The 27,699-nt window shown below is 45.5% G+C and overlaps 2 protein-coding genes across 7 annotated transcripts in view; one reads left to right on the top strand and one right to left on the bottom strand.

The window, feature by feature from the left end:
• itsn2a (intersectin 2a) overlaps window positions 1–20,769 on the top strand; it is a 38,693-nt gene extending 17,924 nt beyond the window's left edge. For 3 of the 6 annotated variants that reach the window (XM_056428134.1, XM_056428129.1, XM_056428135.1), the window contains 30 exons: window positions 516–658; window positions 910–973; window positions 1,533–1,670; window positions 1,767–1,873; window positions 1,967–2,229; window positions 2,334–2,483; window positions 2,561–2,701; window positions 2,879–2,960; window positions 3,061–3,200; window positions 4,885–5,024; window positions 5,124–5,613; window positions 6,638–6,813; window positions 7,518–7,578; window positions 8,798–9,030; window positions 9,120–9,151; window positions 9,237–9,403; window positions 9,658–9,691; window positions 9,813–9,967; window positions 10,861–10,957; window positions 11,594–11,785; window positions 14,435–14,556; window positions 14,637–14,743; window positions 15,386–15,569; window positions 15,686–16,042; window positions 16,329–16,541; window positions 16,701–16,822; window positions 17,242–17,324; window positions 18,122–18,205; window positions 18,287–18,460; window positions 19,196–20,769. In XM_056428134.1, the coding sequence (XP_056284109.1) occupies window positions 516–658; window positions 910–973; window positions 1,533–1,670; window positions 1,767–1,873; window positions 1,967–2,229; window positions 2,334–2,483; window positions 2,561–2,701; window positions 2,879–2,960; window positions 3,061–3,200; window positions 4,885–5,024; window positions 5,124–5,613; window positions 6,638–6,813; window positions 7,518–7,578; window positions 8,798–9,030; window positions 9,120–9,151; window positions 9,237–9,403; window positions 9,658–9,691; window positions 9,813–9,967; window positions 10,861–10,957; window positions 11,594–11,785; window positions 14,435–14,556; window positions 14,637–14,743; window positions 15,386–15,569; window positions 15,686–16,042; window positions 16,329–16,541; window positions 16,701–16,822; window positions 17,242–17,324; window positions 18,122–18,205; window positions 18,287–18,460; window positions 19,196–19,347 (4,603 nt within the window). In that variant the 3' untranslated portion in view covers window positions 19,348–20,769. The remainder of the gene's footprint in view (window positions 1–515; window positions 659–909; window positions 974–1,532; window positions 1,671–1,766; window positions 1,874–1,966; window positions 2,230–2,333; window positions 2,484–2,560; window positions 2,702–2,878; window positions 2,961–3,060; window positions 3,201–4,884; window positions 5,025–5,123; window positions 5,614–6,637; window positions 6,814–7,517; window positions 7,579–8,797; window positions 9,031–9,119; window positions 9,152–9,236; window positions 9,404–9,657; window positions 9,692–9,812; window positions 9,968–10,860; window positions 10,958–11,593; window positions 11,786–14,434; window positions 14,557–14,636; window positions 14,744–15,385; window positions 15,570–15,685; window positions 16,043–16,328; window positions 16,542–16,700; window positions 16,823–17,241; window positions 17,325–18,121; window positions 18,206–18,286; window positions 18,461–19,195) is intronic. The other 3 variants (XM_056428133.1, XM_056428131.1, XM_056428130.1) reach the window with 3 other exon arrangements.
• Window position 20,770: 1 nt separating this feature from the next.
• On the bottom strand, window positions 20,771–23,494 carry fam228a (family with sequence similarity 228 member A). The gene is made up of 9 exons (XM_056428136.1): window positions 23,456–23,494; window positions 23,229–23,311; window positions 22,626–22,811; window positions 22,486–22,563; window positions 22,189–22,383; window positions 22,045–22,110; window positions 21,608–21,692; window positions 21,190–21,352; window positions 20,771–21,051 (listed from the first exon to the last, which is right to left on the bottom strand). Exons 2-9 carry the CDS (start codon window positions 23,307–23,309, stop codon window positions 20,946–20,948), a joined length of 960 nt encoding a protein of 319 aa, XP_056284111.1. The 5' UTR covers window positions 23,310–23,311; window positions 23,456–23,494; the 3' UTR covers window positions 20,771–20,945.
• Between the last annotated feature and the right edge of the window lie 4,205 nt (window positions 23,495–27,699).

Here is a 27,699-nt window from a genome sequence, read left to right as displayed (position 1 = left end):
TTTTATTATAAGGGACTTTTACCCTCCTGGTGACACACACACACACACACACCCTACGGCGGAGGGAGGATCCCGCACTGCATCTCCCATTGTCTCCTTGAACCCTCTTCGATTTCAGAGAAGTGTTGCATGTTTGCACCCGGCTCTGATGATGAAAAAAAAAAAAGACATTCTTCTCAAATGAACGCCATCGACCCGGCCTACCCTCTTGCTATTCTAGCACAGTTGTTTGTTTATGATGAAAACAGAAGGGCCGATGAGTGTAGCCCGAGAGTACGGCGCTGCCTCGTTTCAGAGAGTCATCGTCTACGTAGCCGGCTGCTTCCTCTACGGCTAATTAACAGCTGGGAGATAACACAGGGGAGTCTCTGAGCAATTAGAGGGTTTAAGTGGAGGCTTGAGAGAACGGGAACGCTGACTGTGTCTTATTATTGTGTAATTTCCCTTTAGGTGATATCTCGGTGTAACGTCATGCCTCTTCTTTTCTTTTTTTTTTCATACTCTTCTTTTCGTAGTTCAAACTCTTCCTCCACCACGTCGTTGGCCAGTAACTCTCCGAAGATGGGTGCGACCGATTGGTCCGTCCCGCAGGGCTCGAGGCTCAAGTACCGTCAGCAGTTCAACACGCTGGACAAGCTCATGAGCGGCTACTTGTCCGGTGAGTCCCCGGGACAGACGCGCGTAGACGCACACACACACACACACACACACACACTGCGGCTAAAATAAACAGGAGGTTCTCAGGACCGCCTGAGAGGCCTCGGCTTCACTTCACACACACGCTCTCACGCACACGTCGGTGCTCTGAGCCCCACTTGACAGAGCGTGGAAGTCAGCAGCGGGAAAAGCGTCCACATCAGCCGGCGTGGGAATTCACTGTTATTATTCCTGATGTCATTTTTTTTTTAGGACCTCAGGTTAGAAATGCGCTGATTGCGTCCAACCTGACCCAGACTCAGCTCGCCACCATCTGGTGAGTATAAGGTGTGTGTGTGTGTGTGGTATTTTTGCTTCTTCACTTTATGGAGAACTGCCATGATTTACGGCTCAAGAACTTTCCATGAATGTGATTTAAAGCCACTTTGTTTATCATGTAAAAGCAAATTATAATAAACAGCAAACCAGTAAAAATATGTTTTTTTTTAATTTTAGCTCATTATTGTGTTATATTGATGTGATTCACTTTCAATGCTCATCACCAGAAGGTAAACACACCAAGTTATCATCTAGCTTGTGAACACAGTGACGCGTTGAGCATCGAAAGAGGAGTAAAAAGTATTCCCCTCTTTATCTGGTGGAAGCTAAACGAGTGTTAGTGAAGGACTCCTGAGCCAGGTGGTCAGAAACATTCATGCACGTTAACGAGTAAATAGGCAACAGTTCATCATCGCAACATCATAACTTGTTAATTTGTACAAAGTTGACTCTAAAGAAGACCATCACGCTGCTTTAAAAGTCATAGTCACACCAAAAAAAACTACTTTCTATCTTTATTGCTCTACAATGTGACTCACTCTGTTGTGCGTACATAGGAACTTAGCGGACGTGAACAAGGACGGTCAGCTGCAAGCGGATGAGTTCATTCTGGCCATGCACCTCGTGGACATGGCCAAAACTGGCCGACCGCTCCCCCTCACACTGCCTCAAGACCTGGTGCCTCCCTCTTTCAGGTAACACACACACACACACACACACACAAATGGACACACTCAATTGTTTGTCATACTTTCATTATTATATATACGTTATTTCCTTTTCCTTTTCAGAGGAGGAATCGAGCCCAGTGAGCTTGTGAATGGAACGGGGCCCTACATCACTCCCTGTCTGATAGAAACACTCGAGACTGAACCTGGGCAAAAGAGCAAGAGCAGTGGTACGGCGTGTCCCGCACACCGCCCCGTCACGCTACAATTCGAGTCTTCAGTCGTCCTCTGTGTCACGTCCGTCCGTCTCCTCTCCTCCGTAGTGTCCTTTGAGGACAAGCTGAAGGCGAACTTTGCGCGAGGCAGCGCCGAGCTGGAGAAGCGTCGTCTGGCTCTGGAGGAAGGGCGGAGGAAGGAGAGGGAGAGGAGAGACAGGGAGGCGAGGGAGGCTCACGAAAAGAGGGAGAGGGAGACCAGGGAGCAGGAAAACCGCAGGAGGCTGGCGGAGGAGAGGCGTTTGGAGAGTCACCGAGAAATGGAGAGACAGAGGGAGGAGGAGAGGCTGAGGGAGCTGGAGAGGAAGGAGGTGAGCTGGAGAAATTGGCCTCGCCCGTGAGATGACGAACATCCAGGCCGCCATGTCTCTGGGGGGGGGGGGGATGATGGCCATGGTCCTTTTGTGCTTCACAGGCGGCGAAGCAGGAGATGGAGCGCCAGCACCGGGAGGAGTGGGAGCGAGCGAAGAGAGAGGAGCTGGGCAGGAGGAGAGGGGGGGAGCAGGAGGAGATCTCTCGACTCAGGGCCAAAAAGAAGAGTCTGGAGTTGGAGCTGGAGGATGTGGTGAGACGCTCGGGAGACGAGCCCCTTTCCCAGAAGGCCGGAGCACACACTGATACGTCTGTCACCTGGTCTCACAGGGAAACAAGCACAAGCAGATCTCGGACCGCCTCCGGGACGCTCAGAGCAAGAGGCGGGTTCTGAAGGCGGAGGTGGACCTCGTCAATCAGAAGAGGGACTCGCGCATCAATGAGATCAACTCACTGCAGCTTCAGTTTGAGGTTTCAAGAAGTGCTCTTGCTTCGACTTCCTCCCTGTGAAACATGTATTCAAATTTTCCCCATGAATGTTTTTTCTCCTCATGTGTGTGTGTGTGTGTGTGTGTGTGTGTGTGTGTGTGTGTGTGTGTGTGTGTGTGTGTGTGTGTGTGTGTGTGTGTGTGTGTGTCTCACTCACAGGAGCAGCAGAGGAAGCTCTCCCAGCTGGTCCCAGAACAGCAAAGATTGACAGAAAAGCTAAGAAACCTCAACAAAACCCCCTGTGAGTAACAAACGCCTGTCGCACAACACACACACACACACACGGACATCACATCGGTCACTGAACCCTCGCGCTGACCTCTGACCTTTTGCCCCCATAGCGACAACTCTGACCTCGCTGACCGGGACCGTGACGGAGAAAGGGGGGAATTGCCGGCGGCTGAAGGACCAGCTCGACACTCTGGAGAGGGAGACCACCGACAAACTGTCCCAGATGGAGCAGTACAACAAGGAGCTGAAGGTCAGCGGTGGGCACAGACTGACCCGGGATACGGAGGCGGGTCATGACCTTTTTTTAACCCATCGCAATGGAGTTCAACTCCACCCAATGTATCCCGGGGATGAGGAGCAGCGTCAAGCCACGAGAGAGTCGCTCAGTGAAAGCCAGACTGGCTGTATCCCCCGTTTCCAATCATGATGTCGATCTAAATTAATCTACCGGCTCATTCCGAAATTAATGCGCAGACACGAAAGTGGTAATTTTCTCATTTCGCTCGAGCAAATAAATTCCCCCCGATTCAAGATAGAAGTCGGGTATAATCATAATAATCCGACAAAATAAAGCAATCCAACCGTATAAGGGATTCCACCGCTAATACGAACCGGAAGACATATCTTTATTGTACTTCAGCGACGGTTAAAAACAGTGAAAATACTGCTGCTTGGAGTTTCACCCCTCGGGAAAGAAAAGCGAGCCGCGTGACCTCCCGTTATTGCACACGCGCACTCGGACGCCCCGAGTATTCAATACCTGTGATGAATGGTGTCATAACTCCTTACAGCATATCATTAATCTAATACGTAGAGTTGCAGCATCAACAGTTATCTCTTCTATTGTTTTCTCTCTTTTCTCTGCTTTTTAAGCGCTTTTAACCCCTTTCCTTCTCCCCTCTGTCTTTTTTCCTCCCCCTGCTTCCCTCGACCTGGAAATCTTTCTTCTCGCCGTGGGTTCTTTCCATTAATTGTGTTTCTAATTTCCTTTTTCTTCTTTTATCCATCTTACAACTCTCACAACTTTGATCTCGATCGTCTACCCTCCTCCGTTCTCTTCCCACTCTCCTTTTCCTGCATCATCCCTCTGTGTCTTTTCTAAGCTCGGGGATATGGATGACTGTGTCCTGCGAGGCCTTCTGTCTCTGCTGGCCTGCCTCAGCCAGCTCTTCCTTCTCATCAAGGTTATCCTCCTCTCTCTCTCTCTCTCTCTCTCTCTCTCTCTCTCTCTCTCTCTCTATCTATCTCTCTCCCTCCGACTGTGTAATCTGTTTCGCCCGTCCTCCTTATTAGTTGTTCTCTTTTCCATCTCACCTCTTGCCACAATCTTCCTTTTCCTCCCGTTCTCTCATCCTTGGGGTTGTTTTTCTTTCTTTCGACTCATTATTTAACGGAGCCCTCCTTTGGTACCATGTCTTCCTTTTTTTGTTCTCGCCTGTGTTTTTATGTGTAAACAGGATGCACCCTGAGGGTAAAGCACACACACACACACACACACACACACACACACACACACACACAGTTAACTTGCACAAGTTATGTGTTAGAAAGGGAACAAATGAACTCGTTGGGTACACACACACACACACACACACACACACACCTATGCATGTGAATGGCTGCTGGTTTTTTTATTTATTATTTAGAGCCGTTTTGCCTGTTTAGACATTGTATTTGCACTATTCCACCATAAGATGTGTATTCTTTGAAACCACCACATTCTGTATGCAGATATGAGCTTTGCAACACATCCACATCTGTCTTTACATCGAGCACAAACGTAACGTTCAGTCCTGTGCATCCACTACGTTGGCCTGACCGTCGTTGGAGCTTGTGTTTTGTGATCATAACGCCGTCTTCTGCGTCATCGAGCCGGTCGTCGCTCGTGTCTTTCACGTCTCTCTGATGCCCGGTACATCCTGTGGCTGCTTCAGGAGCTGAGGGAGAAGCAGGCGAGGCAGCAGGCTGTCCTCGTCGACCTGCACAGAGTCAAAGAAGAGAAACTGAGGGAGCTGCAGAGGCGCAGGGACGAGGAGACGGAGAGGAAGAGGAGGGAGGAAGAAGAGGCGGCCAGGTGAGTGTGACTGCAAACGACTCTCACTGAACTTTTATTTAAATCAATGTTGTATGTCATTCTCTATGTCGGGCTATAAAAAACATTTACTTCCCACAGACAGGCAAAGCTAGATCAAGAGAGAAGGGAGCGGCAGGAGAAGGAGGAAGAGGAGGCGCACCAACGGAGGCTCCTGGAGGAGCAGAGGGCCAGACAGAGGGAGGAGGAGGAGGAGAGGGAGGCACAGGCTTGCCTCCAAGCGGCCCAGGAGAAAGCCCAGGAAGAGGAGAGACGGAGGAGGGAGGAGGAGGAGGAGGAGGAGAAGGAGAAGAGGAAGCGGGAGGAGGAGGAGAAGGAGAAGAGGAAGCGGGAGGAGGAGGAGGAAGAGGAGAAGGAGAAAAGGAAGAGGGAGCAGGAGCAGGAAAGGAAATGGAAAGAAGAAGAAGAAGAAGAGGAGGAGAGGAGAAGGAAAGAAGAGCAGGAGAGAGGAGAACAGCAGCCGGTGTTGGAGGCTCAGCGATCCTCCCAGCTGACCACGTATCGAGCTCTGTACGCGTTTGTGGCCCGAAACACAGACGAGCTGAGCATCGACGCCGACGGCCTGATCGAGGTACGGGACACACTCACACCGCAAAATACAGATGTTTGAATCCCATAGTGAAAGATACAGATGTCTGAATCCCATCGTCACACATCTACGAGAAGAAAGATACAGATGTTTGAATCCCATAGTGAAAGATACAGATGTTTGAATCCCATAGTCGCACATCTACGAGAAAAAAGATACAGATGTTTGAATCCCAGAGTGAAAGATACAGATGTTTGAATCCCATAGTCACACATCTACTAGATGAAAGATACAGATGTTTGAATCCCATAGTCACACATCTACTCGATGAACGATACAGATGTTTGAATCCCACAGTCACACATCTACTAGATGAAAGATACAGATGTTTGCAACCCATAGTCACACATCTACTAGATGGAAAATACAGATGTTTTAGTCCCATAGTCACACATCTACTAGATGAAAGATACAGATGTTTGAAACCCATAGTCACACATCTACTAGATGGAAGATACAGATGTTTTAATCCCATAGTCACACATCTACTAGATGAAAGATACAGATGTTTTAATCCCATAGTCACAGATCTACTAGATGGAAGATACAGATGTTTTAATCCCATAGTCACACATCTAGATGAAAGATACAGATGTTTGAAACCCATAGTCACACATCTACTAGATGAAAGATACAGATGTTAGAATCCCATCGTGAAAGATACAGATGTTAGAATCCCATAGTCACACATGTAACATTCAGACTGGGAGTCACGACCTACGATAGGATATTATCACAATGCTATATTAACTTATTTCAATGTTAAACATTTTCCGATGTGATATTGCAATAACATATATTGCCATTTATTACCTTTTTTCAACTGCAAATGTCGCAATTTGCCAACATCTGTTTAAAAAATAAATTGGTGTATACGAAGTTTTCCCTCTGTTCATCTCACTTTAATAATGTGTTGTGCAACATCGTCTGTCGGGCAGACGGATGGAAGAGTGAAAAAGTAATTGTTATCGAAAAGATTGGATTTTTATTTTTGTTCACGCTGCAGGTGAATGAGCAGACCGTCGGTGAGCCTGGCTGGTTTTGCGGGAGTTACCATGGAAACAGGGGCTGGTTTCCCCAGAGTTACGCGGAGAAATGTCCGACCCCCTCCACGACCAACACGCCTGTCCCTCCTTCAACTGGAAAATCGTCCTGTCCTCCGCCGCCACCACTTAACGCAAGGTAACGGGAGGGGGCGGGGCTTAAAGACATCGTCTGCATGATATTTCAGTTCCTCTTCATTAGAGTTCGTACAGTTCTGTGCCGTCTACTCGTTCAGTGGTTCTCAAATGGCGATACGTGAGATAAGAATATATACATTTGAATTTAGCATCCATTAAAAAAAATCTTTTAAATATTGTTATTTAACACATTTTCAATAAAATAATCTTAATAAAATCATTTTTATTGCGACATTGTCAGTTGATTAGACGGATTCAAAAGGTCGAATTTTTATTTACAACATAAATAGTTTATATAATAAAAGGCCATAAGTTATTTCGCTGATATTATTGTATTAACAAACTTTTAATATAAACATATATATACAATTCAGTTTATGAACTTACACTTCTGTGAATTCATACATTTTATATAAAAATCGAACACTGATGGCACAGCGCTGTTTATTTCATCTTTTATTTCCAATAAAAAATAGTTTTTGGGGGTACTTGGCTGAAAACATATTTCACAGGGGTTACATCACTAAAAAAAAGGTTGAGAGCCACTATGCTAGTGTCTAATAATAATAATAATAATAAAGTTATATAATAATAATAATAATATGCTGCCATGCTTTGGGCATTGCGATGTATGCTACCCCCGTATTGGGCGTCCCTTCTTCTTGTGTGTGCTCCTTTCTGAATGGTGTGTGTCCCTCCCTCCAGAGTCCCAGACAAGAAGGCAGCATGTGACATCACCGTTCCTGCCCAATCGGACGCGTCACAGGTAAAGCTCAACTTGTGTTTACTCTGAACTCCGGGGGATTGGGGCTAACTGAGTTTCCTTAAAAGAAAGCTCCCTCCTGGTGGACAGATGGTGACCTACCTTCCGGATGCAAATTAAAACTCCTGTTGTGTTGCTGTGTCAGTTCACAGATTAGCCGTTCTATTTCTGGGGAGCATAGCCACGTTCACACGGGAGCAACGCGGGAAATATCCCTCATAGAAAGTTCTCCTGATGTCTTTTTCAAAGGCCCTTTAATGAGCTACGGTCTCTCAGTGCTCTCCATTGTATCAGATGGAAGCTGCTATAGTTATTACTTTTATATTAACAATTAAATGAATGAAAATGGGAAATAAATCTCTGGTAATGAGATTTCTTGTACCACCCAGAGAGTTCTGCAATGCTGCGTTGCTCCTCAGCTCTACGGAGCCGTTTAGCTTCTCTCATTCTATTTTTAGCGTCTCATTGTTTAGATTTTTCCATCCCACAACTTTACTGGTTTCAGGAGATTGAATATTGGACGTGCCTTCCGCCAGGTGACCAAAGACATGACTCTGAATGAACGTCAATGTTTCTCTTTTGCTGTTGCATGTGTAAATAAGCAGCTGTTGCCATATCAACTTTTTAAGGTGATCCTATGTCACCGTTGCGGTTGCAGCCGGTTGCTCTGTCGCTTTCAAGACGTCTGCCTTGATAGTATCTCTGAGCTATAAACAAGCTTTGGCAGGAAACTATCTGGGTCTGGCTTGGTACACACACTGCTCCCGTCACCATCTGGCACACACACACACACACACACACATATATCTTCAGCAGCAGCACGGCTGTATATTTATAGCGTTTCCCTATGAGAGTCCCTCTCTCTCTGTTTGCCTTTCTGTGGCTCACACAGACATTTATAGATCTCCATCTCCCAATAGGTAACATCAGTGTTCGCAAGTCATTTTTGGCGAGTCCGGGTCGAGTCTTAGTGGGTCGAGTCTCCAGTCTCTTGTGTTTCCACTGAAGGTTCAATAGCAATATGAAAAAGCAAACAATAAACACTTCCCTGTGAGGTGAATTACTGTATTGTGCCCATATAAATGGTTATAGACTAACGTTTCTCAGGGTAACAGGAAAATAATTCTATGTTAGTCAGAAATTGCGAGGTGATCCGAGATGTTATTCCATCTTCCTTGACTTAAGAGAAGAATTGCTCGACTCTCTTACCCCCGCCCCTCAGTCCTCCGCCCCTCTGTTGGCTCGAGCCGTCTCCTCGTGGTCGGCCACCCCGGAGACGACGCTCAACCTCGCCTCCGGCGCCGGCGACGTCGCCGCCGCGATGCTGAGCTTCTCCCAGGGCGACGTCATCGGCGTGCTGCAGCAGCGGGAGGACTGGTGGTTGGGACAGCTCAACGGGACCCAGGGATGGTTCCCGAAAAGCTATGTCGCCGTGGAGACGGGCGGCTATACAGAGTATGAGGACACACACACACACACACACAGACCTTTCTGATGTCTGCTGAGTGTAAGACTAAATTGACTGTGTGTTGTTCCCGTTCCAGTGTGGATGACACTGACTGTGTTCAGCTAGAAGGTAAGAATACTTTACATGTAGAAAGACAGTCTCCACGTTTTATCACGGCAAGGAGCCAATCGGCTTTGTATTTGATCCACACCAGAGTATGTTGCTCTGTACACGTACGAGAGCCCAGAGGCGGGGGACCTGACGTTTGTTGAGGGAGACGTTGTCACGGTGACGGAGAGGGAAGGAGAATGGTGGCGAGGATGCATCGGGGATCAGACCGGGGTTTTCCCCTCTAACTACGTCCGACCCGTTGAACCAGAGGTGATGCATATTTACTCTTCTCATTGTATTAATTGTGTAAAGTATATTTCATGTAAAGTGATATTGCAAAGATCAGACAGCCGTAAACCTGCGATAAGCACGTGTTAGTACTCGACATTCTTTTCGACAAAGCAATTAATCAATTAATCTATATTTTGACCCATTTTATATATATATATATATTATTTAATTTGGAATACAATGTATTTATTTGTTACTTTACTCCTTAATGTACTGTTACTTAATTCATTTAGGTGTCAAAACCTGGAGCTCCGATCAAAAAGCCTGGTAAGACAGAGTTCACACACACACACACACACACACACACACGCATACATACAAAGACTATCAGTCTGCTGATTAACTCTTCTTTACTCTTGACATTTAGCTGATCTAAATCCTCCCTCAGCTATCTCTGTTTTGTCAACAGAGATAGCCCAGGCAGTCACCACCACCACCACCGCCGCTGTTGCCCCGGCGATGCATCAGCTGCATCTGTCTCCAGGGCAACTGATTGTGGTCCTGGCCAAGAACTCCACTGGCTGGTGGCTCGGGGAACTGCAGGTCAGTGTATGTGTATGACGTGTATATATAATATGTAAGTTTATATATATATATGTGTGTGTGTGTGTATATATAAATATATATATATATATATATGTGTGTGTGTATATATATACAGGACTGTCTCAGAAAATTAGAATATTGTGATAAAGTTCTTTATTTTCTGTAATGCAATTAAAAAATTATTAAATATTAAAAGAATAAAAGGCTTGCAATATTTCAGTTGATTTGTAATGAATCCAGAATGCATGACATTTTTGTTTTTTTAATTGCATTACAGAAAATAAAGAACTTTATCACAATATTCTAATTTTCTGAGACAGTCCTGTATATGTGTGTGTATATATATATATATGTGTGTGTATATATATATATATGTGTGTATATATGTATATGTGTGTATATAAGAAGATAGGAATAAAAGAATAATGTTATAACTAGGGCTGTGAAACGATTAAAATTTTTAATCAGGTTAATCACAGGTTTCTGTGGATTAATCATGATTAATCCCATATATACATTCAGGGTTTTTCCTGGGTCAAAATGGGTCTTCGGTGCTCCCAACATAACTTAATTGACCTTGTCGTAGGATCACCACAGCGTCGTCAAACTGCCCAATGGCCTAATACGTTGATTTACTTTTGTATTCAGGTCAGTCAAGTCGGATTAGACGTATCACAGACTTTAGGCCTGAGCTTTGATTGATTTCCTCAAGGTACTGAATATAAATTCCCAGTAAAGACCCGTCAGGATTCGGTGTCGGTTGTTTGTCCCGCTGAGACTCGGGAGCTTCAGCTCTCGGCGCCCGGGCCAAAATCAATCCATCCATTTCTACATCTCAGAAGTGAACCGGCAGGCGACTGATTATTTCTCACTGGCTCTTTGCCCGGCAGGCTCGAGGCAAGAAGCGGCAGAGAGGCTGGTTTCATTCCTCTCACGTCAAGCTCCTCGGCCCCTCCAGCAGCCGGCCCTCCCCCTCCCCTCTGCCAGGTGCTGCACGCTTTGAACATAGCGATTCATCACTTCTGTCTCACTTATTTCTTTAGCCACGATTACTTCGACAAACGGCGCCAGAAACTGCTGATGTGTCTCTGATTGTGACATTTAACCAAAATAAAGTGCATTAATGCATGAAACGAGTTTGGTGCTAACACCAAAATGCTATTTAATACATGTGACGCTCGATATAAGTGACGGACTAACCTGGGAAGATTGTATTCCCAGTTGTCTTAGCTGTAACTGTTTTAATGTGTTGTACGGCAACCTTGAGTGCCTTGAAAGGCGCCTTATAAAATACATTTATTATTATTATTATAACAATCAGTAGTTTCTGTCATTTTTTGGATTGTATGGTTAAACAGCATTGTTGTTCATTTAAAAACGATCAAAATTCTTGGTATTACCAACATATTGATAACATTCAACAAGATTTAGAGTTCACACTCGTCCAATCCATCTCATCACAAACGTCTACCTCGGGGGGCGGTGCTAGCCGAAAGGTCAGGGGATCACCACAGTGTGTGGTTCATCCTCCGGGGACCACGAATGTATGTAGAAGATGTCACGGCTCTCCATCTCCATCCAATAGTTGTTTTGATAACCCCGTGTGTGCCTCTGACCCCTCAGTGTGCCAAGTTATTGCGATGTACGACTACGCGGCCGCCAATCGGGACGAGCTGAGCTTCTCCAAGGGTCAGCTGATCAGCATCCTGGACAAGACCAACCCCGACTGGTGGAAAGCAGACATCGACGGGGTCACGGGCCTGCTGCCCACCAATTACATCAAGATGACCACAGACTCAGACCCCAGTCAGCAATGTGAGTCAACCTCAGGGTTGTTTTCTTCTTCTGCCATTACAGATTTCCACAGAGGGACGATGTGTATCTGTCTACTTGATAGAAAATCAATAATCCACACACGTAGTTTGAATTAGTTCGCGAGTGCTGTTGGGGGAGGATGGGGGATAAGACAAATGGAAAATGATAAATCATATTTATCGGCTGGAGAAAGAAACGTCTCTCTCGTTGCCGACGATCTGATTGGTTGACTCGGTTCACAGTAGACGACTCATCCATGTCCGAAGCATGGAGAGACTGCCGGTAAGATGAATAGAGTTGCTCTCTGTCACTAATTGGTGGATATGAACCCGCTGCACTGAAAAGGCTCCATCCCCACATACGCTGGGCGGGTATTCGTATTGAAATGATTGGCGTGTCAAAAAAAAGTACATTTATTATTATTTTTTTGCCTTTTTGAAGTGTTCCCTGAAACGGCTAACCAACCATTAAAAAAAATCATTCAAACGAGCAGTTTGATGTTTGTGGAACAACGTCTGTGCGTCTTCTTGCCGAGAGCCAAGTTAGCTCAGCATGAAGACGGGAAGCAGAGCGAAGGTGTTGGTCTTGCTCTCTCTATCCAAAGATCGAATGTCCTCTTTATGCGGAGCGAACCGTCTTCTGCCACCGCGTTGTACTCGGAGTCGAGTGAGGTCATCGAACTCTCGGCAAGAAAGGGAATGAGCGTTTTTCTCAAAATGTCTTTTTTCCACTGGGTCACAGAACAAAAGCGAACAACCACTGTTCATTTTCAAATTAAGAGCACTTTTAATTTTGACTGGTAGATTGATGTGGTCGGTAAAGAACATGTGAGATGCACTTCCACCATGCAGAACGCACTGGTGAATGTCTTTTTGACACATAGCTGGATTTCTTGTTATTTCTCTTTTTCACAAAGTGCCGATAATTTGTCAGACGTGTGTGTGTGTGTGTGTGTTTGAATTAGTATTCATAGCGTGTGTGTTCTCTGCTCAGCAGTCCATCTCTGTTAACAAGAGTAAACACGCCGGAGTTTAATTAGGAGGAAGTTGTTGAAGCCGCAGACACGAAACCCAACACAATGACGTTGTAATCCTTGATCATACACTCCCCGACACACACACACACACACACACACGACGCCTGTGCTTTATCAGAGAGAGAGAGAGAGAGAGAGAGAGAGAACACGCGCTCCAGCTGATGTGATTAGTAACAACATTTACATTTCCAGGAATACATTAATAATGCACTTGCATGTTGGAGTCTAGCATTAATATTAAAACTATATTAATGTCTCTCCGTTTCTCCTTCATCTCACTCACCTCCCCCCCCCTTCCCCTCCTCCACCTCATCTCTTTTTTTGTCTTCCGTTTCCTCTGTAGGACAGTAATGCTGGCTTTCCTCTCTACTCCTTCATTTCTTTTTCCTCCTCCTCCTCCTCCTCCTCCTGTCTGTCTGAGCCAATCTATCGCAACAGGAAGCCCAGCCGTCAGCAAGAGCAGCTTTCCACCTCACTCGTTTGGAACTCTGTCGTTCTCTGTTTTAAACTCTTTTATTATTATTTTTTTGTAAACTTATTTTGCTTCCTTTACCTTCTCCTCTTCGTCATGATCTAAAAGGCATTTATTTACTCACCCGTTCCCCCCCCCCCCTCGCTCTCTCCTCCGCTGTGTGTCCTCTTGTTGTTTTCTTTGACTAACTAATCAGCCGAGGGAGCGAGGGAGGCCGAGGCGGCTAGACGTGTTTTTGGAGGCTTTTTGAACCTCTGATGCAAAGGCATGAAATGTGTAGGTTCGCGAAAATATGAATGGAAATATGAATCACAAAAAAAATGTTTTTGACATCGTGTAGTTGAAATAATATGTAAATGGAATCGTACTGAAGTCTTCTAGTTCTAATTTAAGGCTATGAATCCGTATAACTTTGAACAGGGTCGCTCATTCTTGCACTAACAACACTAAACCTTGCTAAAAATGGACCAATGACCTCGAATTGCCGCTTTCTGACGCGTCGCTCGTTCTCAAACCAATTAATTGTGATTTTAATACTCACTTTATGATGCACTCCTCCATTTATTAATGCTTCCAAGCGATTTAATGTCGTGACTCATCCTGTCCTGAACTGTGATATCACCAGCACACAAAAAAAGAAACCGACTCACAGACGTTAGCGAGCGTAGCAACTTTATAATTAACAATAACCGTAGATTCAGAGACGATGACGCCACACTGCCGACGGAGTCTTCCACTGCTCTCTCCCTCGAGCATCCGCTACGTTACTCGTCCACACCTATGCAACCATGAGGAGTGTGAGCACTCCGCCATGACGGGTGCTTCACTTTCCTTTAATCCAGTGTCCTCGGCAGCAGTGACCTTAGCGTTAGCATCGCCTGCTATGTCCCCGGAGTTCACGTGCTGCGACTACAACGTGCCTCACTCTTGTCTGTGCATTCAGTGTAAATAAAATATAGAGCTGATAATAAACACAGATTTTAACACGCTGTGTGTGTCGTGTGTTTTCACCGTAGTTTCCTCACACACACACACTGTTTGATGACCGTGAAGTATTTGTGTGTGATGCACATGCTTGTGTGTTCGTCGGTGCATGCGTGGCCCGCATGTTTGCTCGTCTTGGCATGTGCGCGCGCTGCAGGGTGCGCCGACCTGATGACGCTGGACACGATGAGCCCTCAGGAGAGGAAGAGGCAGGGCTACATCCACGAGGTCATCCAGACCGAGGAGACCTACGTGGAAGACCTGGAGCTGGTCCTCGAGGTGCGAACGTACGCGCTCAAAAGAAACATGCAGAACCTGCTGAGTGCCGCCGTGTCTAACCTCCCCGTCTGCATTGTTAGGTCTTCTACCGGCCCATGTCCGAGTCGGGCCGGCTAACGGAGGCTGAGATGGGAGTGATCTTTGTTAACTGGAGGGAGCTGATCGTGTGCAACACCAAATTACTCAAGTAGGTACCATTACATAAAAAAACTAGAACGGGCACTCGGTAGAGCGCCTACCTTCGCATATCACAAGATTGGGCATTGAATTATGAACATTTTGGCATTAGATGCATGCAAATTGGATACAAATTGACCGTGCTATGGTAAAAAGAAGATTTTGACCTTTCCATGACCTTGACCTTTGACCCGATCGATCCCAAAATCGAATCAAATGGTCCCCGGATAATAACCAATCATCCCACCAAATTTCATGCGATTCAAGAAGATTTTGACCTTTTCGTGACCTTGACCTTTGACCCGATTGATCCCAAAATGTAATCAAATGGTCCCCGGATAATAACCAATCATCCCACCAAATTTCATGCGATTCGGTTTAAAACTTTTTTTGTTATGCGAGTAACACGCATACAAATAAATAAATAAATACACGGCGATCAAAACATAACCTTCCGCATTTTCAATGCGAAGGTAATGAAGCATTCTGGGAAATGATATGTGCACAACAAACTCTGCTTCATCTTTGGATGTAAAGCAAAAGCAACTGGGGATGATTAAACGATGAAAGAAAAACTCAAACTATAAAATCGATTTTGATCGACTAATAAATCATCCTCCTCCTCCTCCTCCTCGTCATCCCTGTTCTCCAGAGCGCTGCGCGTCCGCAAGAAGACGGAAGGAGAGAACATGCCGGTCCAGCTGATCGGGGACCTGTTGGCTTCGGAGCTCGCCCACATGCAGCCGTACATCCGCTTCTGCTCCTGCCAGCTCAACGCCGCTGCCTTGCTGCAGAGCAGAACCCACAGCCAGCCCGACTTCAAAGACTTCCTCAAGGTACAGGGTGCAGATAATGAGGTTTTTTTTATTTTTAAAGAAACAAAGGCACAAAACAGACAGTGAAATCCCTTCTTTCTCCTCCCTCTCTCGCCGTCTGCCTCGCTCTCTCGCAGAAGATCGCCACTAACTACCGCTGCAAAGGAATGCCACTGTCCAGCTTCCTCCTCAAGCCCATGCAGAGGATCACACGCTACCCCCTGCTCATAAAGAACGCAAGTGGAAAATATTCTCTGTGTCGTCTCGTGACAAACACCCTCCTTTCCCCATCTTTTCCTCCTGATCTTCATCGTGTGCACCTTCAGATCCTGGAGCACACCCCGGACTGCCACGCGGACCGCAGCCCGCTGAGGGAAGCTCTGCAGCGGGCCGAGGAGCTGTGCTCCCAGGTCAACGAGGGGGTCCGGGAGAAGGAGAACTCTGACCGGCTGGAGTGGACGCAGGGCCACGTGCAGTGTGACGGACCCATCGAGGTGAACGCGGTCGGACTTTTCTTCAGTCGTCGATGCACGTCAAACGTTTTATCGCCGCGGTAACGTAGAGTTGTAAACGCCCTATACAGGGCATTTTATGTGGGATGCCACTGATATAGATTCTGCTCCATCGCTTTACTATAACTCCTTCACATCAGAACGGATCACATCTGTTACCACATATAGGAGCGAAGCCGCTGAGCATCCGTCACTTACTGTACTTTATCGTTGTTCCCTCCTTTCCTTCCCTGCCTCCTCAGTCACGCCTGTCTTTACCATCTTTCAGCACTTGGTCTTCAACTCGCTGACTAATTGCCTCGGGCCTCGCAGGCTCCTCCACAGCGGTCGGCTTCACAAAACCAAAAGCAGCAGGGAGCTGTGGGCTTTCCTCTTCAACGATTTCCTCCTCCTCACACACAGCGCCAAACCCTTCTCCTCTTCAGGACCAGACAAGCTATTCGGCCTCAAGACCAACATCCAGCTGAAGATGTACAAAACGGTAAGCGAGAGGCTCATCGCTTATCCTCCACGGGATTATAAATATCATTTTTTTCTGTGGTGGTAAAATAATACATGCGCTGCTTTTTGATTATTTATAGCATACAGGAGAGGAAATCTTCTTATTTCGTTGACTCGTCACTTTATTTTCTTCCCCCAGCCGCTGTTTCTAAACGAGGTGTTGGTCAAAATGCCGGCGGACCCGTCCAGCGACGAGCCGATCTTCCACGTCTCGCACATCGATCGCGTCTACACGCTCAAAACCGAGACCTTGAACGAGAGGTGCGGCTCGCACGTGTGCAACACATTCACAAACGTGATATCAGATCACCTGATCACATCGTCTAAAGCAGGGGGGGTCAAACTCATTTTCAACGTGGGCCACATCAGCATCGTGGCTGCCTCTTAAAGGGCCGGTTATAATATAAACTACTCAAACATATTGTTAAATAACTATCTTTGCATTTGATTATTGTTTGAGTGTAGAAATAGTGTACATAAGAAAATGTCTCTAATATTATGACATGAATCCAGTTAATTTTAAACCTTCAAAATAAAAGCTCAGGATATTTGTCTTCAATTTCTTAAAGAAAAGGTGATCACGTGTCTTTCAAGCCGTCAGGGGCCACATAAAATGACGTGGCGGGCCTTGTGTTTGACGCCTGTGGTCTAAGGCATACATGCATGTTCTGTGTCGGTAGGACAACGTGGGTCCAGAAGATCAAAGCGGCATCGGAACAATTCATAGAGACGGAGAAGAAGAAGAGAGAGAAGGCGTACCAAGGTAAACACGATGACCATGTGCTGAGCCATGAACATGTGACCATGTCCTTCTAGAGCAAGTGATCTCTGTGGACAAGCATCCCAGTACAATGAGATACGTGTAAATACTGACACGCACATATTGAATTATACTGATTTTACAACCGCGTACCTATTATGCAATAATTATTATTGTAGAATATATTACATTTACCGTATTCTTTATTTTTTTCAAAGCAAGACCCTTTTACATGATTGATATTACCTTTGAACCCTTCTCTTGACTTGTCTCACCATTAACTAAAAGAGGTAAACATATAATTGTCATCCAACTTAAACCATATGAATAAAGTTTTCAGTGTGCTCATACAAAGTGGAATTAACAATTTCAAAATGCATGTTAAACATAGCAAATGAATATTGTAGCCTCTCTATTTAAGAAGAAATCTATGCTTTGTCCATTTGAATTATATAGGTCAACTTTAAGACACTTTTTTAAAACGTCTGTTCTTTTGTGATGCAAACTAAAGTGAAGGAAGGAACAACTGTTTTTAGAGAAAACATTGTATTACTGAAATCAATAAAAAGTGTATTGTGATGGGAAAAAAATATATAATTAGATTTGTTTTACTAAATCTAGCAGGCTATGGGTGAAACAACTTTGTTAAAAAGACCCACCCTTGCTCTGCAAAAAAAAGACCTTTCTCATAACAAAAGTTATTTTTTTAATCGCCCTGAATTATATAAGCTCCGGTTTCGTCCACACATTAGTCGCAGTAGTGCGTGCAGTACCTCTTCCTGTCTGTGTGTGTGTGTTAGCTCGCTCCCTGAAGACCAGCGGCATCGGCCGCCTGCTGGTGACCGTCACCGAAGCCCAGGAGCTGAAAGCCTGTAAACCCAACGGTGAGGACCGCAGAGCCCCTCGTGTCCCCGTGTCCATCCGTACCCGTGATATGGAGTTAATTTCACGATTCACCCCGCCAGGTAAGAGCAACCCGTACTGCGAGCTGACCATGGGGGCCCAGTGCTACACCTCCCGGCCCATCGGCGACACTCTGAACCCAAAGTGGAACTTCAACTGCCAGTTCTTCATCAAAGACCTCTACCAGGACATCCTGTGTATCACTGTGTTCGAGAAGGACCAGTTCTCACCCGACGGTCAGTGGAGAAGAGACGCAGACAGTCTCACACAAACAGAATGGATCCTGTCCGATTTGTCCACAGAATGAAGGAAACGCATCATCGCTGGTTGCTGATGTCCTCTTTTGAGCTTTTTAAGCCACGTTACCCATTCCATCCCTTTTTTCTGTGTTCTGTCTTTTGGTTTTTCGCTTATCACATATAGTGTATCTCTATCTGCAAAAGATTTGTATCTGTTGATAAACTGACATTGTGGCATCAGCTCAGCCACCGCCGGCTAACATTTTAAATCCCTTAACCCTCCTGTTACCTTAGGGTCAATTTGACCCCATTCAATGTTTAACCCTTGTGTTGCCTTAGGGTCATTTGGACCCGAATTAATATTACACCCTCCCCCCGCCTTTGGGTCATTTTGACCCGATTCAATGTTTCACCCTCCTGTTACCTTTATATTTACTAACATATTTTACCCTTTGGGTTCAATTTGACGCCAGCAATTAAAACCTCCAGAAAATTATTATAATTAATATTGTTTTCCAAGTTTAAGTGTGAGGCACTTTATGTTTGTTTGTTGACTACCGAAAGAACACCGACATTAAACATTGAATGGGGTCAAATTAATCCTAAGGCGGGGGGAGGGTGTAATATTGATTCGGGTCAAAATCACCCTAAGGCAACACAAGGGTTAAAGACGTGCATTCCTTTTTCATTTTTATAAATTTTTAGTCCATGACCGGTTTTCTGCCTCTTCAGATTTCCTGGGTCGTACGGAGGTTCCCGTGGCAACCATAAAGAAAGAGATGGAGAGCAAAGGTGCAGCGAATCGTCGCCTACTGCTGCACGAAGTCTCCACTGGAGAGGTTTGGGTCAAGCTCGACCTGCAGCTCTACGAGCCGATCAAGTGAGGACGACGCACGGCCAAAACACTCCCTCGGGCATTCGCACCACTCCTTTTCTTTTTTAGAGTACCGTATTTTTTGCACTATAGGGCGCACTAGATTATAAGGCGCACTGTCAATGAATGGTCTATTTTCGATCTTTTTTCATATATAAAGCGCACCGGACTATAAGGCGCATTAAGCGGAAAAAAAAGCTGGATCTTCTTTTCAGTGATCTTGTTTTTGCAGTATGCGCAGAAAATGACCAACTTTTCTTCGTAATCTTTTGGCAGTTGCTGCGAGACGGTAGTTCGTGTGCGGATAGAGAGATTACGTCTTTTCATAAAACGAAAGCACCAAGAAGGACCGCCTCGAAAGTCATTGATATTCATGTCCCGTGCTCACGCTGTTGCCTTCAGTCGAATAGAGACTGTAGAGACGCTTCTACCTGCTGCTCTCTGTTCAATAACCCACTGTTCAATTTTGTCCTCTAACTGTGGCCATCTCGCTTTGTTCCTGCGGAAACTCTGTGTGGTCTTCTTTACTTGGCGCAGGTCATCTTCTTGCTTCCTCCACTTCCGTACCATTGATTCATTGATGTTGAATTCTCTCGCAGCTGCTCTATTCCCATGTTCTACTGCGTGACTGATAGCCTTGAGTTTGAAGTCCGCGTCGTAAGCGTGTCTTTTGACAGGTGCCATTTTGGGATCCTTATACACACACTGTAATATTATGGTGAAGCACAGTATGTATTACTCCGCGACGCTCCTGGCTACGGTAGCCGTAATGCTGCAAGCGGTGCGGCTTTGTAGTTTACCAAAGTCGTACTAAAACATTTTGACTTAGCGCCGTGAGCGCCTTGTACCACACAAAATCGCTTAGAGGTCAGTAAGCAAAACCAGAATTAATCCATATATACGGCGCTTCGGATTATAAAGCGCACTGTCGTTTTTTGAGAAAATTAAAGGCTTTAAAGTGCGCCCTTTAGTGCAAAAAATACGGTAATGAAGAGAAGACATTTTGCATAACGGCTGCACACATCTAGAAGTGCCTACCTGTAGCTGTGCCTTGAACAACTCTTGATTTTACTGCCTTTTTTTGCCTCGAGTCCCCTAAACTCATCGAAGTGACCTTGCCAAAAATGGAGAACGACAAACCGATGGAGTAGAAACGTATTGTGGAAAAAGGGTGGTCTTGTTCCCAACAAACCAGCTAAAATAAATAAGATTAAAATTGGCCGCAGTCGCGATATAGTTGAGTTTTTACAAATATGTACAGTATCCTATTTTACCCTTCATGGAGGAAAACCACCTTGTCCAACATGTCCTCTTTGTTCATAGGAAGACGTGTGTCCTGTTATGCCATCATTTAAAAAATGCTGCACACTACTGTTCAATGTGATGTCAAATGTACTGAAAATGGCGTAAATAAAATGGACATACAGTAAAATATTTCTTCTTTATTGCGGCTGAATGTTTCTCTACTCTGTCGACACATTTCCCAAACGATAACCCCTTCTAGTGCGGTGCCTTTTGGGGAATGTGAGGTAGTTGGAGGGAAGCAGAGGTGGAGATTTACGGTTAAAATGCATTTTATTTGGATGTGGGCGAGCACTGACGCTGTTTTTAACTCGCTGGTTGTTGCCCAAATCCGAGGAGCCAGCAGCTGCTCTCATGGCATCTTCCATCTGCGTTGGCGTTTGCACTGAAGTAGTACGGTATGCGCTCGAGCCTGGATGAGACACACACAACGTTACTTCTGACATGGTTTGAACTGTCGCTTCTATCCTTAAGTGGCGTTGTGCCACAGCTGTTATTGAGTGTAACACTTAATACTAATACTACTACTGAATATTTGTACCCGCTATACCTCCTTCCTTCAGTCTCATCCCCCACTGGAGGGTTTCTGGATGCAGTGACTGGATGATTAGATGAAGCCAGTCGCAGGATGGCGGTCCGAGGCGTCGCAGATTCACTCAGAGGAGGATCCCTCTGAGATAGCATCTCAACTTGTCTCCTTGTGTATCTACATCCTGAAATGGAAGGGGAATGGGTTATCTACAGTTAGCCGAAATAAGCTGCAACACATGAGTTGAGCAAGCTTGTCTTTTATTATGAATGCAGCTTTTTTTCCTTTTTGAAATGGGAAGAATGTGTTATTTCTTCTTTCAAGAGTTATACAGTTTCACAATAAGAGAAAAATACCACTGCGGAGATCTCCTCTCAAAGCAAAGCATTCATATTGTTCTTACATTTCCTTTTAGTAAAACTAAATAACGGAAAAATACCTTCACAAGAACCGGCTGTTCTTTTCCCCTTCAGTCCTTCATGCAACTGGAGGTACAGCGGGTCCTTTAAGTCAGCAGTACTGCGCTAGTAGTGGATAAAGCCGTGAAACTAGTGTCAGTAACCAACACATTATGTCAATACGTCCATAGCTGGTTTATATATTTGTATTTATTTTGTATATATATATATTATTCCACTTAATAAATGTAATTTATTTTATTTCACTTATTATATTTAATATATTTAAATTCACTTTATAGAATATTATTTCACTTTATAATGTGTATATATATAATTATATATAATTTATATATTATATAAAGTGAAATAAAATATATTAAATATACTAAGTGAAATAAAATTTATTAAATATACTAAGTGAAATAAAATATATTACATTTATTGAGTGGAATAAAAAATACAAAATCTCCTTCACCTTTTTGGTTTGCAGAAGAAGCGGATTGTATTCCCTGACATCATAGGTCTCTAGAAACACAGAGCCCTGAAGATGACATGCATCACAGCTGTTAGATCATTACACCTGAGTACCACGCAGCCTGAAAGGAGAGATCTTCATCACCTTGGTGTTGCAGTGATGGAGGTAGTGACCGTATAAGCTCTGGCGCCTCTTGGCCGCCGTGGGGCCGCGGCTGGACGCATGTTCCTCCAGCCTCCTCTGGAGGGGGAACCACACGCGCTCAGTCCAGCGCTTGTGCAGCAGCTCCCTCCTCCTCAGCTCCGTCACGTCCCGGTGGCGCAGGAACCTCTCCAAGTCCTCCACGGAGACACATTTCAAACATGTCCAGATGTCAAAAGCTTTTTTATTAGAATAAAAAAAGTGCAGACAAAACAACAAACGCGGTGTCCATCTTCTCACCTTCACGAGACCCCTTTGTGTATCCAGCAGCGGTTGGATTATTTCTTCCAGCTGTTGACGGTCAGCCTCCATCTTGGCCTAAACAGTATTAAACATAGTGAGATCTGTTGTGTGCATGTCTGGTTTGGTTGAGCCACTACCTTCAGTCGTCTGAGGGAGGCGTGAGAGAGCCGCTCCTGTTTGGCTCCCGGTTGGGCCCCACAGGGAGGGGCCTCCTCGTCCCTTCCCCCGACTCTTGCGCATGTCCCGGGGCTCCTGGTCCTCGCTCCCCGAACAGCCGGGCTCCCTCTGCGGGCCGCAGGCTCCCTCACATCCGCCCTGCACTCCTGAAACAACCCGCAGTGTCACTCGCCACCACGACATCCGTCTGTAAACCATATCGCTCCAATAAACAACATCACATTAATATTCACGATAACATAGGAGAGCTCCATGTGGACCATGACCTCTCATGACCTCTCGTGAGGAATCAGCTGGAGTACACAGAGGGACCAGACGCGCACGCGCGCGCAGGTGAACGGAGGACAGCACAACAGGCACTGACAGATTACGTCACTACCGGGACACCTGAGCTGCAGCTCGCTGTGACGCAAACACACGTGGGACATCTGTGTCAGTGCACGACGCGTTTTTATTTTAGCCCCCTCTCCCCTTTGGGGTGTCCAATATGCAGCCTCCCTGACATTTAAAGACAAGTGATGATTCTTAATTGGCAAATGATTTCTTAGTTGTTTTTGTTATACCTCTGATTTGAACACGCTGACAGGAAGAGGCGTGTGGAAGATGATCACTCCGCCGGATGTGTAGTTCTTGTTGCGTCTCATCCCTAAATCACCAGAAGAACAACAATACGGTTTGAGTCATTAACTTGTGTGGCCTACAAACCCGAATCCAGCCTGAGTCCTCGCTAAGTGGTCAAATACGTGTATTACTCGAGCAGCCATCGAGGGCTTCCGGTGCCACGACTTACCGCTGCGCGCCGTGTCTGGGTCGGGGTGCCGGTGCCGCTGGAGGAGGACGTTCCCCTTCAGACGAGCTTTAGCTTCAACTCAGAGGAAGAGAGGGAGCCGCCTCCAGGTGTCCTGCTGCCTGAAGGTTTCCGTTGCCATGACACCGACTCACCGGCAAAGACGCGCGTCGGCGTCAACCAAATGTGTGTGTGTGTGTGTGTGTATTAGGGCTGTCAATCGATTTAAAAAAAAACCGAATTAATCGCACATTTTGAAATTCATTAATCGCGATTAATGAATAGTTTTTTTCCTTCTTTTTAAAGACAAAACTTCACACAGAGCTGTGTTTTCAAAGAGGCTCCTACATATAAAGTGCCAGCGAGGTAATTAATATTGTGGATGATAAATTGTTTCTTCAGTGAAACATCCAGATTCGTAAAAAAGAAGAAGTATATTGAGACCCCATTGGTCCCGTCATCTTTAACATTGAACAGCAGCAGAACCAGTGGCCTTGGTAAACTGACTGACATTCAAATATGTCACGTTAACCCTCTGGAGGCTGGGGGCATGTTCTCAATTCTACAAAAAAATTAAAATTCACCTTTTAAAGTCTTTTGCATCAAACATTCCAAAACAATCGCATCTCTATATATTGAGGCTCAGTTGTCCTCGCGCCGTGTTCTCTGGTTCTCTGACTGACCGGGTCCGTGTACGTAATGTTATTTTGTTTTTTCGTTTCATTCCAAATACGGAATACGGAAATCACGTGGTTTCCCGTTTGAAAACCAAAAACGGAAAAACGGAATACCACCTCCGTATTTCGTTTCTGCTGTCTGAAACCAAAAACGACAGAACGGAAGTGCTTAAAATGAAAGTCAAAATAAAAGCCAGTGATACATATTCGTATTAACCTGAGAAGAATATTAATTAATCAATATAAAGAATAAAGAATTAAACGGGGATATTTTAACGATGCAAACACATAGCACGTTCAATTTGATAATTTAATGACTTTTCCTGTAACTAAAAACATAATTTTTCAAACAAAGGTATATTATAGTGATGGTGAGATGAAGCCTCATGAGGCATCGAACCACTTCAGCCAATTGGTTCGAGAAAGGGTTCATTTCTCGAAGCTTCATGTGCTCACGAAACCACCTTCTGGCCAAGTGCATAATCACAGGCAGCTGTATCTGAACCACATCATGTGATGCATTGAATTATTGTGTCTGTTATGGCTGTTGGGAATGACTATGAATTACAAAAATGTATGACCAAATCATTTCTGTACATAAATTATCACATATGTGCATAATAAAATATTTTTTTTATGTATTCTGTGTGTGTAAATGTTCCCAAAATGGTAGTATCATATGATATGGCAGGTTGTGTAATAATGTTATTATGTCACTTTAGGAAAATGGTATGGGCTTAAGCAGGCAGAGGACAGTGAACGTGTGTGTGTGTGTAACTAGGAAGAGGGGACTGAATATGCGTGTATAACTTGGACAGTGATGTACAGGACAAGGGACATTTTATTCATTTTTATTCAGAAATAACAGTTTCTCAACAGTTCCATCTTATCACCTATCCTTCTCTCCTCACTCTCCAAACTATCTCTCTCTCTAAACTCTCAACCAACAACCCACATTTTGAATGGAGCCTGAGGGGTTTATATTGCTGTCAAACCTCCCGGCAATATCTGAACCACTTCCCGAAGCAGTCACGTGGTACAGCCGGGCAGCGAGGCTTCGGACGTCATCATTTTTGGCTCCTCCCCTAAACGAAGCAAGCCTCGATACGCGCTTCGAGGAAACGCCCCCTCCATTACTCGACACACGCTTCGAAGCGTCGGCACATCTCGTAACCATGGACGGATTAAGAAACCACGGGCCCCTGGGCCTGGACGTGTCAAGCCCCCCCCCCGCCCGTAAAATAAATAATAAATAAAATAAAATAAAAAATTCAGTCCGTATGGAACAACGATACCGGAGCTGAGCAGACAACATTACGCGAATTATATGATAGCAGGGACTTCGGTTATATGAATTAAACGAATAAACTTTCATGAAGAACAACTTTACAGAAATACATAAACAGCGCATTTGTGTGTGTGGGGGGTGGGGGTGCTTAGACAGAGCTCTAATGCTATTGTTTTGCACTTGCTTTTTGGATTTCTCCCTACAGAGTTGAAGGGCCCATATATTGAATGGAGTACTCAGCCCCTCTAAAGTCCTATAGATAAACTGAGGGGATAAACACTCACTTGAAAGGTATCATGATGGTTTCTTTCTTGTGACATCTTCAAAGTGAATATTTAGGCTATTCTTTAGTTTCTCAATCGGACTATTGGGGCCCTGTTACTGACATGAATGACTTAAGCCTGGCATATACCGGCTACGGCGCATCGTGTCATATCATCATATTCATATCAATACAATGTTAATAACAGCGACGTCACGCGCGGAGGCTCAGGCCCAGGGGCCCCCTGAGCTCATGGGCCCCTGGGCCTGGGCCCGGTAGGCCCGTTGGTTAATCCATCCCTGCTCGTAACAACACTAGTATATTATATAACATGTAGGAACTTGATATATTTGACAAAAATACATTTTGCTTGATCTACTTATTAGTGTTGAGTGATCTTCTGTCCCTGCGTTGGGCGTCTCTCGTCCATGCATGCTCTCTCAGAACATGAAACGAAAGGGAGAAAATGCAGACCGCGTACAGTCTCTGCAAGGAGAGTCATTCGTCCTGCTCTCAACACTGAAACGAAAGTGAAACATGCTTGGCCTACTTAATGTTTGGTTATTAGCCGCGTGAAGGCAGGGCAGGGCTTGGCCACATCACTCCTTCAGAAGTTCACTGCTTTTCCTTCTTTTTGTCTTATTGTTGCCGAGTCCAGGACCGAGGACAGGTCCCATGGATTGGTGGACATCGTTGGCAGCGACTATTGTCCTGCTCTGTATTTTCTGCTTCATAGACGGTAAGAGGAGCATCGAAGAGATTTGGAAGCTTTTCAGGAATGCTGGGCCACCAGTCTGCAACCACAAGGCAGAACAAACACATGAAATACTATTTATAGCTCTGCACAGCATGTTTAGTATGCTGTTCAACGTGTATAGTGCTGGGTTTAAAACTATGAATAGTTCACTTCACTTTTGCTTTAAGAATTGATGAGTTTCCATAAACCTATGAAACAATGGAGTATTAGGAAATCATAACTGTATTTTAAATTTTACACACGTTGCCAAATGTGAGCTGTGTTAGAATAAACATTAGGGTCGCTTTATGAGACTTTATGAGTCACTAAATGTTGTTTTTTCTTAACACAAAATGATTTGATGAGACATTTCACACATTTAAAGACTTATGATTACTTTTTTTTGTGATCAAATCTTTTATTGCACATACCTGCATATACCCATAAATACTGTAAATGTTCCACCCACCCCCTGTTGGAGACTTAAGATACTTGTACCAATTTTCTACAATATTTTGTCAAACGTTGGGAATAGAATTGGGATTATTTGGCTGTATGATTTGTGGACGTGTCCATGAGCTCGCGCCCCATGCACCGCGTCGCGTCGCGTGCTCAGGTGATGCCCGCCGCGCCCCATGGCTGGCGAACACTTTAATCCAAACGCTGCTCGTAATGGTTGCTGACATTATCCAGGGTGTTAAATTAGCGCTGACCCCCGCTGACCTCTCCTCTCCAGGCCACGCCGTGCTTGAGCTGCGGCTGCTCTTCCACGCTCTGACCAAAGCGACATGCCATCTGTACCTGGCGCTGGTGCCGCTGCGCCGCGCCGTCACCCACTTCGCCGACTGCGCGCGGTACCTGGTCAGCCATGCCCAGGGGCAGACCCCGCCCCCGCACGGCGGCTCCTCCCTCCTCCATCACCACCACGACCAGCCCGACTCGGCCAAGAAGGGCACCATGCACTTCCTGAAGGGCGTGTGCCTGGTGTGCGAGGCGGTGCTCAACCTGACGGGCGCCGCGCTCAGCCTGGGCTCCGCCTTCTGCCACATGCTGCAGGGCGGCTTCTTCATGCTGGCGGCCATGCTGCGTACCATCCAGGTCAACCTGTTCTCCCAAATGAACGGCGAGAAGGACCGATGGGACAAGGAGCGCCACCGGGCCAAGGAGGAGAAGAAGCTCAACTCCAGAGTGCTGGAGTCCATCTCGGTGTTCTGTCAAGACCCCGTCAGCGCGTTACGCATCAAGGACGTGCCACCTGTGTATAGATAACCACCCCACCCCACC

Source organism: Pseudoliparis swirei, chromosome 12, assembly GCF_029220125.1.
Source record: "Pseudoliparis swirei isolate HS2019 ecotype Mariana Trench chromosome 12, NWPU_hadal_v1, whole genome shotgun sequence".
Classification (NCBI taxonomy): Eukaryota; Metazoa; Chordata; class Actinopteri; order Perciformes; family Liparidae; genus Pseudoliparis; species Pseudoliparis swirei.
The sequence above is the reverse complement of the archived record's forward strand: the minus strand, read 5'-3'. Positions and strand labels throughout refer to the sequence as shown.

Bases quoted from the DNA above. Each gene is read 5' to 3' on its own strand.
- fam228a (XM_056428136.1), bottom strand. From the start codon at position 23,309: ATGAGACGCAACAAGAACTACACATCCGGCGGAGTGATCATCTTCCAC. The intron at 22,384-22,485 runs GTGAGAAGATGG...GTCTCCGTGGAG, and splicing joins CACAAAGGGGTCTCGTGAAG to GACTTGGAGAGGTTCCTGCG. The intron at 22,111-22,188 runs GTGATGAAGATC...TGTCATCTTCAG, and splicing joins TCCATCACTGCAACACCAAG to GGCTCTGTGTTTCTAGAGAC.